The sequence below is a fragment of the Podarcis pityusensis genome (assembly GCF_964106645.2).
Source record: "Podarcis pityusensis genome assembly, chromosome: 16".
Classification (NCBI taxonomy): Eukaryota; Metazoa; Chordata; class Lepidosauria; order Squamata; family Lacertidae; genus Podarcis; species Podarcis pityusensis.
This window is the reverse complement of record NC_138041.1, coordinates 8,878,098-8,892,794: the sequence shown is the minus strand read 5'-3', so window position 1 is coordinate 8,892,794 and position 14,697 is coordinate 8,878,098. Positions and strand designations below refer to the sequence as shown.

Here is a 14,697-nt window from a genome sequence, read left to right as displayed (position 1 = left end):
CTTATAGCTCAGTGGGTGGAGCAGCAGGTCACGAGTTCAAATCCTGACATTTTTAGGTAGAGAAGGACCCTGGCTGAAAACCAGGAGAGAGCTTCTGCCAGTCAGTGTAGACCAGGCTTCCTCAACCTCGGCCCTCCAGGTGTTTTTTTGGCCTACAACTCCCACAATCCCTAGCTAGCAGGACCAGTGGTCAGGGATGATGGGAATTGTAGTCTCAAAACATCTGGAGGGCTGAGGTTGAGGAAGCCCGGTGTAGACGATGCCAGTCAGTCAGTCAGCTTTATTGCACATAGCCAAAGGCTGCCGCAATGTACACAGAATCATTCAACAATTAAAACAAAATATACAGTGGTACCTCAGGTTACATACACTTCAGGTTACAGACTCTGCTAACCCAGAAATATTACCTCAGGTTAAGAACTTTGCTTCAGGATGAGAACAGAAATCGTGCGGCAGCAGCAGGAGGCCCCATTAGCTAAAGTGGTGCTTCAGGTTAAGAACAGTTTCAGGTTAAGAACGGACCTCCGGAACGAATTAAGTACTTAACCCAAGGTACCACTGTACTGGATTGATACAAAAAACTTAAAACATTTATGTTATCAAGACATTGCCTACTCTAAACAGAGCTATAAAAGTACCTTAATAGACAAATTAAGACACTAAACAATAAAATTTATAAGCTAAAATTATCACATGGCCACTAATATATTAAAAAATGATGTTAATTAATACAGTGCGCAATTATATTCGGAGTTTGGTGATAAGGATAAAATATAGCTTGATGTAAAGGTAAAGGGACCCCTGACCATTAGGTCCAGTGGCGGATGACTCTGGGGTTGCGGCGCTCATCTTGCTTTATTGGCCAAGGGAGCCGGCGTACAGCTTCCAGGTCATGTGGCCAGCATGACTAAGCCGCTTCTGGCGAACCAGAGCAGCGCACGGAGACGCTGTTGACCTTCCCGCCGCAGTGGTACCTATTTATCTACTTGCACTTTGAGGTGCTTTCGAACTGCTAGGTTGGCAGGAGCTGGGACAGAGTAATGGAAGCTCACCCCAACGCGGGGATTCGGACCGCCGACCTTCTGATCGGCAAGTCCTAGGCTCTGTGGTTTAACCAACAGCGCCACCCGCGTCCCATAGCTTGATGTAGATAGGGTCAAATAAATTCATCTCCTTTACAGTTGGTGGCTACCTTGGCTATATAATTCGCTCTAATTTTCCTAGCAGCAGTTGCAAAGAGTGCTACATGCCAGGTCACATACTTATCTGTGTCTGCGAGGAGATATAAAATCATGTCAGAGGGGTTCTGGCCAGGGGACCTTGTCATTATAAAGTAAAGGGACCCCTGACCATTAGGTCCAGTCGTGGACGACTCTGGGGTTGCGGCGCTCATCTCGCTTTATTGGCCGAGGGAGCCGGCGTACAGCTTCTGGGTCATGTGGCCAGCATGACTAAGCCGCTTCTGGAGAACCAGAGCAGCGCACGGAAACGCCGTTTACCTTCCCGCCAGAGTGGTACCTATTTATCTACTTGCACTTTGACGGGCTTTCAAACTGTCATTATAGATGATGCTACAAGAGAGGGAGGAATATTTACCGGCATCTCTGTGTCCATGTTTGTGGGCTCGCGGGCCCTCCTGTCCTCCGCAACAGCCACTGTTATGCGTCGCCCGTGAACCAGGCTGCCGTTCATCCGCTTGATGGCGAGTTTGACCATGTCGGCGGACGCCAGCTCCAGAAACCCAAAGCTGCGGAGAAGGAGAAGCGACGTCAGCTGTGGCGCCATGTTGGCATTTCAATCTCTCCAGAAAAAAAGAGAGCCACGGAAGGAGAAACACTCAGCATGTGCTAAGGACATGGGCTACATGCCCTTCCGGAACCACACACCAGTGGTGGGCGGGGCCAGAGGCAAAAGTGGGAGGGGCCACCGTGTATATACAGTGGTACCTCTGGATGCAAACGGGATCCATTCCAGAGCCCCGTTCGCATCCTGAAGCAAACGCAACGCGCGCCTGGCGATTCACCGCTTGCGCGCATGCACGTGACGTCATTTTGAGCATCTGCGCATGTGCAAAACCCGGAAGTAACGCGCTCCGTTACTTCCGGGTCGCCGCAGAGCACAACCCGAAAAGGCTTAACCTGAAGCGACTTCAACCCGAGGTATGACTGTATGGTTTACAAGTCCCGGCCAGACAAAAGCAAGCATAGATTGTATGAAGCAGGTGGTATGAGAGGCGTGGTCTAGGGAGAGCTGCGAGGGCCAGATCGGTCGGCCTCAGGGGCCACAGTCCTCCCACTCTTGGGGGAAAGTGGCAACAGCAACCTACTGCGGGCAGCAGGATGTGTCCAAGTCAAAGGAGGTGGAGCCAGATAAAAGGAGACAAAGACCCCCAAAGCAGGCAAGGCATAGTCTCTCCGTGTCCTCATCCTTCATCTGAACATCACCACAGGTGGAAGGGAATGCATTAAGCCCCCCAGGCTATCCGCCCATAATGGGAAGACCTCGCAAGGCCAAAGAGGATCACCCTCGCGGGAGGGCGGACGTCCCCCAATCCCTGAATGGAGGGTTATCAAAGGTTTCTTCCCGTTTACCACAGGGTGTACCTGGTAAAAGTTGCCTTGTGCTTCTTGACCGTCTTCACGCCAAACTCCCTGAACGCAACCGCTAACTCTGTCTAAGATAGAAACAAGAGGGGAAGATTCACAACGGGATTGACACCCCACCCCGAAAATCACTCCCAGGCTAAACCAAAAGAGATCCCTGCAGTTTAATTACAGCACCCAAAGGGATATGTTTAGAGGCAACTCCCTGAGTTTTAAATCTAAGGCCTTGCCTGCGCGGTGAATTTAAAGCAGTACCAAGCACTTTAAACAGTCATGGCTTCCTCCAAAGGAATCCTAATGAAGGAAGGTGAGGACAGGTGACCTCACCTAGGCCCGAAGTCACCCCCCACCAAAGCAGGCTCAAAGCTTCTCAAAACTTTTCAAAATCATTTTCTCAGCAGCTAAGCATCAGAAACATTCCACTCTGCTGTAACAAAGGTAGAGAACAGTCCATTGTTTCTCAGGCCTTTCTCATGTCTTCTGGCCTTGCTAACGAACCACATTGCAACTTACTTTCTGTCCGGGAACCATGCCAGAACAAGAGATTGAAACATATCTGAACACTCTGAAACCCCTTTCCTGGGAAGAGTCCAATAGTCCCAAGACAGCTTTCTGTTCATGCTCAGAGGAACTCATGGGCAGGACTCCTGAGGGAGGAGAAAAGGGGAGGGATCTGGAAGGGTATATATGCTTGTGCACAGGACTGTGAACTTCGTGCATGCTTTTTGTGAACTATCACACTTGCTCCTTCTACCAGTTCATGGATGGCAGAAATAAAAGCCTTTTCTCCAAAACTATTCCTTGAGTGTCTGTTGACTCCCACTTCCCTTTCCCGGGCGCAATATTTTTCCCACCCAAGGGCAAAGCCTCATAAGGCTACACTGGGAGGTGGAGTTTTCGTTTAAGGGGCTGAGCGCTAGATGACCCCCCTCACCGAGCTGCAATTCCCAGAGTCCCTTGGGAAGAAGGACTGATCACTCGGCTACTCACAGAATTGGAGAGTTGGAAGGGACCCTGAGGATCATCTAGTCTAACCCCTCGAAATGCAGGAATATGCAGCTGCCCCTTACAGGGGTCAAACCTGCAACCTTGGCATTACCAGCACCACACTCTAACCAACTGAGCTATCCAGTAATGCAACGTTAAGGATAATGGTAAAAATTTCCTTAAATGGGAATATTTACTTATGTTAAATTACTGTGTATTTTTAACATGGGTTTTTTCTCCCCTTTGGCAGTAGCCCTCGTGTGATTGGCTGAGTCACATGAGAGAGGCATTCCATTCCGTTGTGACTGTTATTCCAGTAACTGTCGTTTTTTAAACTGCTTTCTGCTCCTCTCTGTGTGTATGTGAGGAGAATGGCTGCTCTGCTGAGGACAGTGTGTGTCCGTGTGATCTGTCTGGAGTGAAACAGAAATGTAAATCAGGAGAAACCTGCACAGGAGCTCTCGATAAGGAACAAAGTGAATAAGCATGAGATTGTAAATGTATTCTTCTCGGTTATATGTTTATGAAAGTAGAGTTCTTTTGAATATAAAGAGTCTGGACATTGTATAGTCTTTAGAAAGAAGTTACCAATCACCTAGAAGTGTTATTTTGCTTCCTAGCTGTAAGCTACTGTGTTACTTTACAAATCATCATCAATTTATATATAGACACAACATGCAATGCAGGAATATTTCTGGCCAACGTGGGTCTTGAACCCACAACCCTGACATTAAGCGTCTCCTGCTCTACCAGCTGAGCTATCCCAGGTGATAGCTCAGTTGTGTATAGTTCAGTGAAGGGAACAGGGGTCCATAGCTGTCAACTTACAGATTTGAAAATAAGGGACCAGCAGCCTTGAAAATAAGGGACTAGCAGCCAAAATAAGGAATTTTAGTCAACCAGTTAAAAGGGACCAGATAATTTTGGAGAGCAGTGCCCGTTTTTAGCCCTTCGTTTCCAGAGGTTGCTGCTCAAGACACCAGCCGATGAAACACTGCAATTAAATAACTACAAGCAGCAACCGCTTTTCGCGCAAAACGAAATCCAAGCTACGAAGATGCTGCTGCCGTTCTGTATCTTTTCTCTCGTGCTCCATCTGCAGCTCTCAGTTCCATCAGGTGGGGTGGGAGGAAGGGGGGGGGGAATAGCGCCCGAAGTAAACCCGCAGATCAGACCATCTATGCTAGTCTACCACTACAAATCTATGGGAGAAGCGCTTGCGGTCCTTCCCTTGTAGCCCTTGGAACACCTGCCTGCGCCTCCGCCGCCTCCTCTTCCTCCTCTCTCTCTGAACTGCTTTCTCTATGGTTGCCCTCGCTCTCCTCTCAAGGCTCCTCATCAATTCATAGGCCATGCCAGGCTGCCCATCTCATCCGGGTCCTTCGGCGGCACAGCCGCAGTACGGCCTAGCGGGAGCGGCAGTGACGGGCAGAGGGGAGGCCCCAGGCAGAGACGCTCAGTTTGGCGGCTGCGAGGAGGATGGCGGCGGAAAGGGCCCGAGGCTCCCGCCAGTCCCAGCGGGGAGGGGCTCCCGGGGACCAAGGCTGGTGAGAGGAGGCCGGAGGGGGGCGGGCCGGGCAGCCAAGCAACACACTTGGAGCCTCCCTCCTCCCTGGCCAGCAGGGAGGGAGGGAGAGGAGCTGCTTCCTTTGAAACCCTGGAAATTTAAGGGACATCCATCAATAAGGGACAGCAGCAGGACACGGCGCTGGGATAAGGGACTGTCCCTCCAAATAAGGGACGCTTGACAGATATGCAGGGGTCTCCTAACCACTCTCAGCACCCTTAACCAACAACATTTCCCAGGATTCTTTGGGGGAATCCGTGACCCTTTAATGTGGCATGGTAGTGCTTTAAGTGCAGATGGACTGGGGTGAAGACGGGCTAGAAACCTGAGTGGGCGGAGCCTTCTGAGCCAGATTATGCCCATGAAGCTGTACCACATGACCGTGTCACATGAGCCCACCTGTCCTGGGTTGTAGGCAGAGGCAACCCATGCCCGGGTCCCACCTTCTCGCTGGACAGAGAACTGACATTTCCCTTGCCCAATATACATCCTTGTAAGAGAGACACATTTATGATGGGTGTTTTGGTTTAAAGAGGGGGGTTGTAGATGACAACTTAGGTGAAAACAAAAACGGGGAGTATCTAGACCATATCACAGGCCCATTTTTCACAGCTTAATATACATCACGAGAAAAAGGGAGTCCGCGAAAGTGTCCGCAAGAAATATATTCCTGAAACAGAAAGCACCAAGCCTCACCTCCTTGATATCCAACGGGAGATTGCCGACAAAAAGTTCAGATTCTTTTTTCTTGAAGGACCCTGGAAGGAGAAAACCAAAGGAGTTTTTGAGAGATGCCTCCTACTCCCCACAAATAAGGGGTTTGGTTTGACACCCTAAGGCCCCATCTGCAGTACAGTGGTACCTCGGGTTACATACGCTTCAGGTTACAGACTCCGCTAACCCAGAAATATTACCTCGGGTTAAGAACTTTGCTTCAGGATGAGAAGAGAAATCGCGCGGTAGCGGCAAGAGGCCCCATTAGCTAAAGTGGTGCTTCAGGTTAAGAACAGTTTCAGGTTGAGAACAGACCTCCAGAACGAATTAAGTTCTTAACCCAAGGTACCACTGTATACATATTTAAAGCAGTATCATACCGCTTTAAACAGACGCAGCTTCCCCCAAAGAATCCTGGGAAACTGCAATTTGTTCAGGGTGCTGAGAGTTGTTAAGGGAGCCCCTTATTCCCTCCCCCGAGCTACAATTCCCATAGTCCCCCGTTAAAAGGGATTGACTGATTAATCCACTCTGGGAATTGTAGATGTGCCGGGGAAATTGGGGGTCTCCTAACAACTCTCAGCACCCGTAACAAACTACAGGCTCCCAGAATTCTTTGGGGGAAGCCATGGCCATTTAAGTGGTATTAAAGGTAAAGGGACCCCTGACCATTAGGTCCAGTCGTGTCCGATTCTGGGGTTGCGGCGCTCATCTCGCTTTACTGGCCGGGGGAGCCGGTGTACAGCTTCCGGGTCATGTGGCCAGCATGACTAAGCCGCTTCTGGCGAACCAGAGCAGTGCACGGAAAGGCCGTTTTCCTTCCCACCAGAGTGGTACCTATTTATCTACTTGCACTTTGTGCTTTCGAACTGCTAGGTTGGCAGGAGCAGGGACCGAGCAACAGAAGCTCACCCCGTCGCGGGGATTCGAACCGCCAACCTTCTGATCGGCAAGCCCTAGGTTTAACCCACAGCGCCACCCGTGGCCCTGGTCAGTCACTGTCAGAAGGATGCAGGACTAGATTTGGCCTAATCCCCTGTGAGGGGTAAATGTCAGTTCCCAGGATTCTCTGGGGCAAAGCCATGCGCTCCAAATGTGCATTATGCTGTGAATGTGGCCTAAACTGGCACTTCCTCTGATGGGCTCTGGCTCCACCCATCGCCAGCTTTCGCTCCACCCACACTTGGGCTCCTTGCCTTGTGCCCCACCATCCTCCCCTAGGATGTGGGGGGAAGAACTTGGATGTTGTGCAGCTGAGCACACTAACCCCCTTGCCCAGTAAAAATGGCTCCGGCACAAGCACAAAACCTCCAGCCGGCTTGCCTGCCACTTGTCGGCTGCTTTCCAACCTGCCTGCCCCAAACGAACAAAGATAATTCAGAGACAGGACACAGCTATAAATAACCGGACAATGGCTTTCTGACTTCTGACCCCAACGAGGGGAGAAATGTTTGGCCGTAAAGGATTATGCCCTGTTCAGAAGCCTGCAGGCACATTGTGTGGAAAGAAAACCCAGCCGAGAGGGCTGGGAAGAGAAAGGAGCACCGCGGTTGCCGTTTTCCTGAAATGGGTGCCAAAGAAACACACACACACACACACACACACACACACACACACACAATCCTTAAAAACAGCCCAAGATTTTGCAGCCAGATTGGTCTGAGGCAGGGAACGGGGCATAAATCTCTGCAGGGAAACCAAAATGTTTTTTTCTTTTTTAAACTTTATTCCAAAACCGAAAAAGAATTACAAACATCTAATTCAAAATCCATATTTGTTTTGTAACATAAGCCTATTGCATAGTTTAGTAAATTAAAATACAGTGGTACCTTGGGTTACAGACGCTTCAGGTTACAGACTCTGCTAACCCAGAAATAGTGCTTCAGGTTAAGAACTTTGATTCAGGATGAGAACAGAAATCGTGCTCTGTTGGCACGGCAGCAGTGGGAAGCCCCATTAGCTAAAGTGGTGCTTCAAGTTAAGAACAGTTTCAGGTTAAGAACAGACCTCCAGAACAAATTAAGTACTTAATCTGAGGTACCACTGTATACCTAATTGCTATAGACTTACCTTTGCTGTATATAAATGCAATGCGATTAGAAATATTATATTAGAAATTTTTATAAATTCCCCTATACCCCCACTCCCCTTCCCCCATGTGTGATCTCAATATTTTTTTTTACTTCTTCCATCTTGTTGTGTTGTTGTAGTTTAATAATTATTCCATTTATTCTTTTATTATTTCCTTGCTTACCCCTGCACATTTTACACATTATCTATTAATATTCCAGTTCTGGAACCATATTTTTTCAAAATGTTCTTTTTTTCTTATGTGCCTTCATTTGTGGGGTGTAGAACTCTCTCCAGCCTGAGGGCCACATTTTGTTCTGGGTAATCTCTCATGGGCCACATGTCAGTCCGTATGGTAGGCTACTTTCCACACAAACAAAGCCCCCTCTATCCTCCATCCAGGCAAATCAGGAAGCATTATCAAAATTTGGCAAGGCAGGCAGAAAGTCTTAAGGAGGGTGCAAACAGGGAAGTGTGGGGCACGGCCTGGAGGGAGTCCCGAGGGCCAGACAGAGAAGTTCAATATATTGGGCAATGCATACAAATCTCTCTTCACTATGCTAATAGCTTCACATTCTCTCTCTTTTGCATCAATTTTATTAAAGGTTTTCAACCGAATATGCCATAAAATTCAAACTAAACAAACGGGAATAATAATAATAAATACCGTATTTTTCATCCCATAGGACGCTCCATCCCATAGGACGCACCTAGTTTTTTGGGGGGGGGGGAAATAAAGGAAATTTCCCCCCCTTTATTTCCCGCCTAAAACCAGGTCGGGGGACAGCGGTATGGCGGCGCTCCGCCTCCCCGCTGTCCCCCAAGCTTGTGGGGCTGGCCAATGTCTGCCCGAAGCGTGGGGCGCTCTGCTTCAGGGCGCCCCACGTGCCGGGCGGCAGGCTGCTATCCGCAGCCTAGGGAGCCCTGCGGGAACTCCTGCAGGCTCCCCAGGCTTGCTGATGGCTTCCTGAAGCCTGGAGAGCGAGAGGGGTCCATGCGCACCGACCCCTCTCGCTCTCCAAGCTTCAGCGAAAGCCTGTATTCGCCCCATAGGACGCACACAGATTTCCCCTTCATTTCTGGAGGGGGAAAAGTGCGTCCTATAGGGCGAAAAATACGGTAGATCTAACAGGAAAAACCCAAAGAAAAAATAAAGTAAAATACATGAATGATCGTCATAAAACACAAAATTATAAATATATCTATGTGGCCCTCAGTCACCATTTTATCTTAATCTTCACACATACAGATAAGTTGAATCTTCCCACTTCCCATCTGCGAGAGCTTCTCCCACCCTGAGAAAAGCCACTCTGACCTGCCTCTCATACAGACCCCTTCCTGTTCCCATTCTCCATTATTTCCCTATTAATTTCAAACGTTGGCCCATTTGCACTTGCCCCTTCTTTTTAAATACAGTTGCTTTTTAAATACTTGCTTTTTGAACAGCCTAGTTCTCGAACGTTTTGGCTCCCAAATGATCCAAACCCGGAAGTGAGTGTTCCAGCTTTCGAACGTTCTTTTGGAAGCCGAACATCCGACACGGCTTCCGATTGGCTGCAGGAGCTTCCTGTAGCCAATCAGAAGCCGAGCTTTGGTTTTCGAATGCTTTGGAAATTGAACGGACTTCCAGAACAGATCCCATTTGGCTTTCAAGGTACGACTGTACATTAATTAATGCAAGAAGTTGTCTTTTGTAATTGTGCTCCTCACCTTCCATGATCATCGAGTCAACAATGCCACCCAAAGCCCCAAACTCCCATTGCCATTTTCTTACGAAAATGTTTTCAGCTAATATTTGTGCAAATGCCTATACAGTAGTGCCTTGGTTCTCAAACTTTCCCCCCCCCCCTCAATTTTTTTTATTAAGTTTCACAAAATTATACACAAACAAAACACACAAACAAACAAACATAAATCATAACCTTATTAAAATTACACTTATTGACATTGTTAAGTGACTTCCTCGCTTCCCCTTGGTTGAATTTCCATGGATATCCTTATAACAGCTTTCCAAATTGGTTCTCAAACTTAATCCATTCTGGAAGTTCGTTCCAAAACCAAAGCGTTCCACAACCAAGGCACACTTTCCCATAGAAAGTAATGAAAAACGGATTAATCCGTTCCAGACTTTTAAAAACAACCCCTAAAACAGCAATTTAACATGAATTTTACTATCTGACGAGACCATGGATCTATAAAATGAAAGCAAGAAACAATGTACTGCAGTCACACAATCTATCAGTAGCTGGACTGGGTTCCACACGGTCACAAAAACAAGACAAAAAAGAGCCACAAAAAATGGAAAATAAATAGCAAACACAGACAGACCTCAGCGTAACACTCAAAACGGAAGTGTGGCACTCAAAACAGAAGCATAACACTCAAAATGGAACACGTTCGGCTTCCGAAAAAAGTTCGCAAACCAGAACACTTACTTCCGGGTACGCAGTGTTTCGGTTGCAAGCTGTTTGAGTACCAAGGTGTTTGAGAACCAAGGAACCACTGTATGTTGGTTCATGGAGATGTGGAGGTGATTGTGTATGCTGTTTTTTTCTAGACATGGGGGGGAAACCAACCCAGAGCCATCAAAGAAAAACTGTTTGGGAGAAGCTATGAGGATGAGCAACAGGATGGAAATACAATGAACAGATATTGTGTCTTTTGTGTCTTTTATATTGTAATTTTATGTTGTGAACTGCCCTGAGATCTGTGGATGAAAGGCGGTATAGAAATAGTTATGATGATGATGATGATGATTAATGGTAAAGGCTAGGAAGTGGAAGGGGCAAGCAGAATATAAAATGGAAGAATGGTATAAAGAGGTGTGGGATATAGTTCTTGATGATAAATTAACATATGCCATTATAGTAAGACGGGGAATATGCAGGGGAAATGATTTTGAGGAGATATGGTGTTTGCAACGGAAAGGAATCAAATCATCATGAGAGGTGTTGAATTTTTGGGAGGTTGAATAGTTACAATGGAATGGTCTCGGAGGTGGGGTGCACATTTTATTCTTATTTACATATTATTATTACTTTGTCAAAAAAATTATAAATATATAAAAATGTTAAGGAAAGTTTCTGTAAAGCAGAAAAGGTAAAAGGTGTTTTCTTCCCCTTCCGTCCCTGTATTTATATATATATTCACACATGGGGAGGTTTGTTCTTTCAATTTATTTGTTTAAAGTGGAGGGGAGGGAGAAATCTCTTTATTGCTTACGTCGACCTCCCACCTAAGGGGACTGAACCCAGGAGCTAAGGAAGCAAAGCAGAAAAGCCCAGAGAGGACTTATCTATGTTCAGAAGCCACAGGAAGTCAGGGAGAGGGGACGGAATGGAGCATCCCGGCAGAGGGCATGGCTGGCAGGAATCAACCTTAAAAGGAACGCTAAACATTGCACCATTCTCTGCTCAGTGCAGTATAGTGGTTAGAACGTCGGATTAGGACTTGGAAGAGACCAGGATTCAAATCCACACTCAGACATGGAGTTCATTAGAGGGGCCACAGGCCAGTCACTCACTTTCAGCCTAACCTACCTCACCGGGTTGTTGTGAGGGTCACATGGGGAGGAGAACTCTGTATGCCGCCTTGAGCTCCTTGGAGGAGAGCTGGGCTATAAAGGTAAAGGTAAAGGGATCCCTGACCATTAGGTCCAGTCGTGGCCGACTCTGGGGTTGCAGCACTCATCTCACTTTACTGCCCGAGGGAGCCGGCGTACAGTTTCCGGGTCATGTGACCAGCATGACTAAGCCACTTCTGGCGAACCAGAGCAGCGCACGGAAATGCTGTTTACCTTCCCGCCGGAGTGGTACCTATTTATCTACTTGCACTTGGACGTGCTTTCGAACTGCTAGGTTGGCAGGAGCTGGGACCGAGCAATGGGAGCTCACCCCGTTGTTAGGATTCGAACCGCCAACCTTCTGATCGGCAAGTCCTAGGCTCTGTGGTTTAACCCACAGCGCCACCCAAAGGCAGTAAATAAGGAAATCCTCCACACTGCAACACTGTGTTGCAGATGCCATTTGTTTATTACTCCCCAACCAAACATTTTCAAAAACTGAGCAGCACAAACTTACCAGGATGCCTTGGTGGAGCTGCTTTGACATGCTTCTTCAGAGTTTTGCTATTATTCCTCTCGTTGCCAGGGATTGACCTGAGAAGCAAGTTCAGAGATGCCATGTGTGTTGATAGAAGAATTATTTCCGAAGGGGAAAGAAATAGGGTAACACACATTCATCGCAGCAAAATTTGGCCTTTCTCGCACATCAACCTGAGTCATGGTTTATTAAATCATGACTCAGTATTATATGTTTCAACTCTGCCCCAGCAGCTTCACTGTGGTTTGTTTAATCAACTGAAACGATGGTTTGTTGCTGGCTTACAAACTTTGGTCCAAGTCAGTATAAGGCAGCTTCCTGTGGAGCCCAGCAGCCTCTGGAGGGTCAAAGGTTCCTCAGCCCTGATACAATCACACAGAGAGATGGAAAACTCCGCAGAAATAAAATTGCACTCTCAACCACCATAAAAGGCAGAAATTTAACATCTCAGTAATAGGGCTGGGCGATATCTGGTTTTCCACATCGCAATATATCACCGGCTAAACGTTGTGATGTATCGATATATCACGGTCTGAAAATAAGGATGGAACTATGCCTAGGATGATGTTAAAAGGGCTGGGATTCTTTTTAAAAACTTCACTTGACACCAAAAGGCGGGCGGACTTCATAGGCAAAAGGCGAGCTTCTCTGGGGAAGATCGTTCTACCATCTGGGAGCCACCACTAAAAAGGCAATGACAGCCAACCTCCTTATTTCAGGCTGAGGAACAAAATCCACTTTTATTTGTAATCATACTAGCTCACATTCAGCCATTGCTTGGATATCTAAGGCCTTCTCTGAGCCACAGCTTATCCTCTACTCCAAATACTCACATCTTCAAAGGGTCCATGGAGACATCAACCTGAAAAGGAGACCAGAAGTAATTATTATCAATTTAAACAACAACGACAACAGCAACCACCAGGAAGAAGTAAAGTTCCTGGAATGGCATTTCATCATTTCCCCTCCAAGAGCAAATGTGAGTGCCAATCATTTTGGGAGCAAAATGGAGCCACCCAAAAAACAAGACCACATTTTCCAAATACTATGGGGGAAGGGCTAATTAGGTAAGAATATTTAACCTTGTGGTGGTTACTAACAGTCATTATGTCACAATAAAGTTTCAAAAATTTAAAAGGAAAAAAAAATATTTAGCTTCGCAAGTATTAAGAAAGAAAACCCACAAAACAGCCTGACAACAATCTTTCAGGTTGCGAAAGAGATGTGAGGAATGTGTGGTCCTCCAGATGTTGATTAACTACAATTCCCATCTGCCCCAGGAAGCATAGCCTGTTTGTGTGTGTTTATATAGCAAATTGTAATAATAATAATATCCCTTAAAAAAGCTGTGGTTTGGGATCATGGTACACATGTTTTACAAGCCCAGCATCTGGGCACAGCCTTAGCTCAGATGCTTGTTTTTGATCAGCTAATTAGAATAGCAGAATAACACAACTGTTGTTGGAATGGACCCCCAAGAGTCATCTAGTCTAACCCCACGCAAAACAGGAATCTGTTGCTCAAAACTGCATTTTTACTTTGTAGTGTTGCAACTCCCTCTGGGGCCAAAGTAACACCTCTAATGGGTCACAGGTTCCCCACCCTAAGCAGTAGAGAGAGGAGGAAAGGGAGGGAGAAATAGGGTGGGGGGGAGGGACTGGAGAAAGAGCAGGAAGCAAGAAGGAAGACTCCCCATGACCGCCCCCCTTCCAAGGCGAATTAAAAATAGAGATATCTAGCCATTTCAGGAGAAGAGGAACCCGCAGCGTCAGGGGCCAAGGCAACCTCCCCACACTTTCTCTGGGGCCATACCTGAGCGCGCTGCAACGCTGGCAGGGCGGCGTGCGGACGCAGCAGCCGTGCGCGCTTCGAATCCGGAATCAATCCGCATTCCTCCGTCCCGCAGGACTTTTATTGGAAAGGGAGAGTTGCAAAACACGGATACCAGGGTGCCGTTTCTGTTAGCGCTCTTACCAGCAGGTCCCCCAGTCCTTACTGGCTAAAACGCACCTGGAGCACCCGCGCCATGCAATACACCACCACGCCGCTCCTTTTATTGGATTTAAATAGTGGCGCCACAGATCTTGCAGCTGTAATGGATTGCGGTGCGCCGGTTTTTATTTTGCAGAGGCGGGAATGTTTCTCCGCGCCGGAGTTTCTCGTGCAGGAAGAGCTACTAGGCGGTGGGGTTTGGTTTTTTTGCAAACGAGAGACGTGCTTGCAAAAAGGAAAAGGAAGAAGTCCCTCCCCGCTCGCCAGGGCAATTTTCGATTTTTTTTTTGCGCAAGGGACGCGTGGCTTTTAAAAACTCTTAAATGGAGGTTTTTGCAAACGCGCCGTGGATCCAGGGAAATAATTTCGCGGGGCAGATCTGGGATCGCTCAGCCGGGAAAGCATGAGACGCTTAAATCTCAGGGTCATGGGTTGGAGCCCCATGTTGGGTAAAAGATTCCTGTTTCGCAGGGGGTTGGACTGGATGACCCTCGGGGGTCCCTTTCAACTCCTTTCAATTCTGCGATTCTAATTAGCCGAGCAAATCAAAGCAAACGAGCGAAGCCTGTGCCCAGATAACTTGGCTTGTAAAACATGCAGAGCGCAATTCCAGTTTACAGTGGTGTCCAAACTTTTTTCAAAGAGGGCCAGTCTTGATGAAGTG

The 14,697-nt window shown here is 47.4% G+C and overlaps 1 protein-coding gene and 1 long non-coding RNA gene across 4 annotated transcripts in view; one reads left to right on the top strand and one right to left on the bottom strand.

Annotated features, from left to right (window-relative positions):
* The window catches only part of LOC308465210, a 113,269-nt gene that overhangs the window by 77,909 nt on the left and 20,663 nt on the right, over positions 1–14,697 (top strand). The window lies entirely within an intron of this gene.
* TDRD10 (tudor domain containing 10) overlaps positions 1–14,697 on the bottom strand; it is a gene marked incomplete at its 5' end in the record, with an annotated part of 36,513 nt that overhangs the window by 10,476 nt on the left and 11,340 nt on the right. For all 3 annotated transcript variants that reach the window (XM_080984720.1, XM_080984719.1, XM_080984718.1), the window contains 5 exons: positions 1,597–1,747; positions 2,604–2,674; positions 5,854–5,915; positions 12,021–12,097; positions 12,875–12,903. In XM_080984720.1, the coding sequence (XP_080840846.1) occupies positions 1,597–1,747; positions 2,604–2,674; positions 5,854–5,915; positions 12,021–12,097; positions 12,875–12,903 (390 nt within the window). The remainder of the gene's footprint in view (positions 1–1,596; positions 1,748–2,603; positions 2,675–5,853; positions 5,916–12,020; positions 12,098–12,874; positions 12,904–14,697) is intronic.